Source organism: Passer montanus, unplaced genomic scaffold (assembly GCF_014805655.1).
Source record: "Passer montanus isolate IOZ18808 unplaced genomic scaffold, ASM1480565v1 scaffold2, whole genome shotgun sequence".
NCBI lineage: Eukaryota > Metazoa > Chordata > Aves > Passeriformes > Passeridae > Passer > Passer montanus.
This window is the reverse complement of record NW_024366591.1, coordinates 13,009,471-13,015,470: the sequence shown is the minus strand read 5'-3', so window position 1 is coordinate 13,015,470 and position 6,000 is coordinate 13,009,471. Positions and strand designations below refer to the sequence as shown.

The window sequence follows — 6,000 nt, the reverse complement described above, 5'->3', positions numbered from 1 at the left end:
GCTGTGTTTTAACCGCTGGTGAGCAGCTAACCTTTCCAAAACACCTTGCAGTGCGATGCTTTCTGCGAGAACGCCGCTGTGCTGCGCAATACTGTGGCGAGCTACACGAAGCCTGAGGACAAAAGTGCGCCTAATTCTGCTCAAAAAGGTCCTCCAGGAAACCCGTTGCGAATAATGCCCCCCCGCCAAATTACAACACCGGAGGAGGGTGCCCCTCCTCCGGCACCCGTGTGCTGCGGGAGGCTGGCGGGTGCCCCACCGCCTGTCCCCAGCTCCCCCGAGCCGGCATGAGGACGGATCTTGGCAGGAAAACAAGTTCCAAGCAGTTCAGAATGAAAACGACAGGAGGGTCCTCGCCTCAGGCCCTGAGGGCTGGCTCAGGGGCAGCGCCGGGGCCGGGCCGGGCCGGGCCGGTGGCGCTGGCGCTTCGGCCTGCCCGCGCCGTGCCCGGGGCAGCGCCGCTTGCCGGGACGGCACCGCTCTGCGCCCCTCCGACCCACCAAGGTCGCTGTCCCCGCGGGGCAGCCGGCGCCGCCGTGGGTCCGGGTGTCCCAAGGGCGCTGGGGGGCAGCTCCCCGAGCCGTGCCCCCCTCGGCGTTCCCTTGCCGCGGGGAAAACGGGGACGGGCAAGCCCTGCGGAGAGCCCGCGGAGCGGCGGCAGCCCCGAGCCGCTGCCCCGCCAGGCTGCCTTGCCCCCCGGGCCGCCTCCCCGCGCCCCCGGAGGGTCGGGCTGGGCCGGCGAGCGGCCGGCGGCAGGGACCGCGGGCTGCCGGCAGGGAAAGTTGGAAAGGGCTGGGGGAGAGCCGGGGCAGGGGGCTGGCAGCGGGGTGGCGGGCGCGGAGGAGGAGCGGGGAGAAGCCGCACCGGGAGGAGCCGGAGGAGATCTGCGGGCGGCGCATCAGGCGCCTCCGGGGTAGAGGAGAGGGAGGACCCGGGCGGGGAGCACCGCTCCGGTACCGCTGGCCGGGAAGGGGGAGCTCCGGCGGCATCCGGGGAAGGCGGGGGCAGCGCCGGTGACCTGCCGCAGATCGGCTCATCCGCCGCCGCCGGAGGATGCACGGAGCGCCGGCCGCCCGCACGGCCCCGCCGCCGCCGCCTCCTCCCCAGGGCGGCTGCGGAGAGCGGCGGGAGCGCCAGCAGAGATAGGGAATCGCGGGGAAAGTTGTGCGGGCCGGGCGTAGGGCTGCGTGCCCCGCCGGGGCAGGAGGGCACCGCCGGCATCAGAGAGGAGAAATTGGGGCTGGAAAGCAGTTTCTGGTCTCGCTGCCAGCGAAGCGCATTTAACATTACGGGGATGAAGGGAAACTGGGAAAGTAACTCGGAAAAGTGAGTGGGATTTGTTAGGATTTTTTTTTTTTTTTTGGTCCTTCCTCTGTTTTGCTCCTAATCCGAAAAGAGCCGTTTAAAAGGAAAGCAAAAGCCGCCGTGTGCGCCCGCTGCTGGGAGAGGCACGGGAGAGGAGCGCACTGCACACCGGCACCCCTGCCCACGCTGGGCGAGGGTGCGGGATCCTGCGCTCGGCTCTCCCCCGACACCATCGTGTACCAAAGCAGCTACTTATAGCAGACAGATTCATCACACGACAGAGCGCAGGAAGGTGAGACAGAAGCAGAAACAGAAACTAACACTGAAAGGAAGAAAGAAGAAGAAGGAAAAAAAAAGACAGCGTCTGCGAATTACTTCCAGAGAAAGTGGGTGGATGTTGTGCAGCAGCGACCTGGGATTTTAGGGGATGCACCCTTATATTTTTCTTCTCTCCAGTCCGAGCCTCCCTTCTCCGGTGGCAGAAAGCGGTACAACTCGGTACAAGAGGAGGACTAAGCAGAAGGGGTTCGGTCAGCAGTGCTTGCGGTGCCCTACTGATCTGCTTTAAGGATTTTTTTTTTCTTTTCCTGGTGGATGTTTTCTTGACCTTGATTTTGAGACCTCTTACTTGCATCGCAGTTTTTGTGGCTTTATGTCTTTTGGCGAGAAGTGGAGAGGGGGAGGCTGGCTTCAGTGCTGAAAGTTGCAATCGTTATTATTTTGGAGCCAGCATGTGCACCAACATAGTCTACGAGTGGCTGAAGACCCTGCAGCTCCCCCAGTACGCGGAGTCCTTCGTCGATAATGGCTACGACGACCTGGAGGTCTGCAAGCAGATCGGCGACCCGGACCTGGATGCCATCGGCGTGGCCGTGCCCCACCACCGGCGCCGAATCCACGAAGCCGTGCGGCGGCTGAAGGAGGCGGACGAGAGGGCGGCGGGGCTCTACTTCACCCTGGAGCCGCCGCCGCCCGCCCCCGCCGGGGGGCGGCCCCCAGGGCCCGGCCCGGCGGGCGGCGGGGGGCGGCCGGCGGCGGGGGGCTGGTCGCCTACCCCCGGCTGAAGCTGAAGATCATGATCCGGGACAAGCTCATCCGCGACGGCATCAACCTGAGTAAACCGCCCTACTCCAACAAGGTAAGGGGGTCCCCGCCGGCCGCCACTCCGGGAGGAGCCGTGGCTGTCGGGCGTGGAGGAGTAGCGGGGCGGCTGGGCTGGAGATGGGGGGTCCAGCAGGGGCTGGTCCCGCCTCTGCCATGTACCGGTGCTAAGTTTCTCCACTGTAGCGTTTTGGAGGGGAATATGGTAGGGATTGAGCACCAGCAAGGTGTTAAGAGTAGTGGGGCCAACAAAGGTCAGATCCACCAGAACTTTTTGGCACTGGTGGTACGGCATGGTGCTGTGTTTTGGTTTCACCTTCCTTTTTTTAAATTAACCGTTTCTTTTAGTCTGGTTTAATTTGAGGTGGGAAAGTGGAAATTGACAGGATGGTCTTAATTGTTTGGGCGTTTCTTTGTCTTTTCTGTAAAACTTTCCCATTGCGTTCAAGAGGGATGCATTCTCTCATCTTTTGCTAGTGGTCCTGTTTTAGTCAGTTTCTGTTGGTGAAATGACTCCTGAAATAACAAGTCATCTGGTTGGAGAAAGAACTCCAGCAGCTGAACCCAACTGTTGCCTGGATTTATTTGCTGGAAGATGATGGTGAATGTCAAAACTATTCATCAAGCTCCCAGCACAGGTCAGTCAGTCTCCAGGATGCACAATCTGCTGAAAGACAGAAAAGGGTACATCTCAGTAGAGTCCATTCCAGGCTGATGAAGCCTCAATGCTTACCTAATTCTTATCTTTTGAAGAGGTCATAATGTAACATTCACCAGTTTTGGAAGTTTGAAATTGTTTTGTCTGAAATTTTTGGTAGGTTTCCTGCTGAAAATGTAATATGCAGAATAAGTAAAACAATAGAATAAAATTAATAATACCGTGGAGAAGAAAATTTTTTGCAAAAGAAGCAAAGGTATTATAATGCATGGGGGTTTAAGAGTTCAGGGTGAAGTGCTTCGGAGTACTTTGATGACCCGAGTTGCCTATATTTTCTTCAATGATTTGAAGTCTCATTTTTCAGAAAGACTGAGCAGTTGATGTTGACCTTGAACTTGTGGGTACTTTTTCTCTCTGAAATGCTTATGAATGTACAGAAGCAAGGTGATGGGGAGGGCTGCAAGTCTGGGTTTACAGCAATTTGAGGAATTAAAATTGAGAATGTATTATCTGCTCTCTTGGACATGGCTGTGAGGATAATGGGTATAATTCAACTTGGATAACATTGTGAAGGTGCAGATAATAAAACTGCAAATTTCAGTATTCCAATTTTTTAACATCTCGGTGACAGAGGCCCATAGTCACTTCTCAAGTACAGCACAGTTGTCTGGTTTGGGATATTTATTTATTCCCTCTTCCTGAGCTTCTGGCTGAGGACATGGTAAGAGACATTACGTCAAATTTAACACTCATGAACATATGGTCTAAGTACAGCATCTTCCAAAAGTTACTGTGTCATTTTGCAGAGATTCTTTTCCCCCCACGGTTTGGAGTAACACATCATTAGATTGAAATTACCATTACATGTTTGATACAAAAGAAATTCCATGGAAGTTATGGCTTGTCAGTGTAGCTGCTCCACATTACCACCTCCACAGCTATGTTTCACTTCTTCCATTTGACTTTGTGTGTGTTCTTAGTTACCAATTCAGTCTTTCCAAGTGGATCATCTGCCTTATCTCTGTGGTATTTTAAAGTGGTGTAGAGGTGGCACTTTGGGACATGGTTTGGTGGCAGACTTGGCAGTACAGGGTAACGGATGGACTCAGTGGTCTTAAAGGTCTTTTCCAGCTTAAATGATTCTATGATACTCTTCCATGGGAATTGTAAAATTTATAAGATGCCAGCATATGACATCAAGGCAATTCAAATCCTTGGCTTTGGTTTCTTCTTTAGCTCACTTTATTTTAATTTGATGGGTCTGATAATAATGTGGATTAACAGTCAGAACAAGCTTGACTTACACAGAAAGCATCACTCAGCGTTAATTTTTTAAAATCTAAGTGTAATATTTTGAAATACAAAGAGAAACAAAGCTTACTTTCCTAGGGTTTTTTTTCAGGCTGTGGTGTCAATGTATTTATTTTGGATAATAAATGCATATAACATCATGTTTTACAATACCAGAAAAAACTTTTCTCAGTGTGAATCATTTCACATTGTAGCATGTTGTAAGAAAGCATAAAGCTGGCAAGATTTGAGTGTGTGTTGCTCAACATGCATTATTCTGAATGCCACCCACTGTAGCAATCTATCTCCAAAATGGTTTAAAGTAAATAGCAGAAGATCGTGTCACTGTACATTATTCATTGGATGTTGTTTAGAGCAAAAACCATGAAATACTGTATTTTTGCATTTGGGAAAGAGCCATATTATAGCAGCATCTCTTAAAAAAAACCCAACAAAACCTAAAAAATCCAATAAAGCCAAACTTGAGAAAATTATGGGTATAATTTAAGCATTAGAGTTTTATATAGAACATACAGCATATGTAGAATATACAGGATTCTGCATGTCAAAAAAATTGAATGTATTTTCTGCAGCACAGAGGATTGAAGAATCAACTTGAAGTTTATGTCATGGGTTTTTTGGTATACATTTACCACTCATCCTTGTCATGTGGACATTCTGGAGTGAGACACTACACCATTGACCTATTCAATATCTATTTGCATTTCTGGTTGTGCTGAGCTGCATACTAGTCTTCCACTTCCATGACTTACATGGAAAATGCCATTTTTTCTTAATATCTATGCATAGAACTTAATAGCTATGAAAGGAGGAGCCTGCTGGTGTGTATATGTATGTACATTTGTATATGCATTTCACTTCTTGGACTTGGTTAAGAAGTTCTCAAGCAAGATTTGGTGTTTTATTTTGAAACATCCCTGAGAAATGAAGTGTTGCTCCTCTGGCTTTTTCAGTCTTTTGCTAGATGGCTGAGCTGTAAACATGTCAAAAGATCAAAAATTACTATTGTGTGTAGTTGTGGAGATGTTAAAAGCATCCTTTTGCTGTCTTTCCTTTTTGCTGTAGTTTCGGATGAAAGGTGGAACAACAGCGTGGGCAGGATAGAAATCTATGGCTATGGTAAATTTTAGTTTAACTTAGTTTGATTTCAGTCAGCAGAAATGGCTAACAGCCACTTAGCAGAGCTTAATATAAATCCCTTAAAAGACATGCAGACTTGGAATTGAAGCCATGTGTGTGAGAGACTTCAGACACAGAGAATTATCATAAGCCATCTTGATTATTTCCATGGAGAATTTGAATGAGGCCTCACCTCCTTACATTGTATCCTGTGTGTATTTCAGGTAAACCAAGGAAGATAACTAACTGAGGAGAATTCCAAAGGAGACAGATTTTATTCCATGTTGGTAATGCTCCATAGTACTCAAAGCTTTGTTTTAGTTTTTTTCACCAAGCTTGCTATTGCTGGCTGGTAGCCTTAGGAGTCTCCCATGTCTAAGAAATTTCTTGTGGAGGTGATGGGATTGAATGCCCTTCAAAAAAGAGCCCATGGCCAAGTGAAAGATCTTGTCATCTTGAAATATCTGCTCAAAAAATTATCTTTGATGGTTATAATTCTGTCGTTA

At 49.6% G+C, this 6,000-nt stretch overlaps 1 protein-coding gene across 1 annotated transcript in view; it reads left to right on the top strand.

The window, feature by feature from the left end:
• The first annotated feature begins 872 nt into the window (after positions 1-872).
• The window catches only part of LOC120501343 (SAM and SH3 domain-containing protein 1-like), a 532,792-nt gene continuing 527,664 nt past the window's right edge, over positions 873-6,000 (top strand). Inside the window, 2 exon segments of the mRNA XM_039707483.1 lie at positions 873-2,346; positions 2,349-2,443. Coding sequence (XP_039563417.1) covers positions 2,037-2,346; positions 2,349-2,443 — 405 coding nt within the window. The 5' untranslated portion in view covers positions 873-2,036.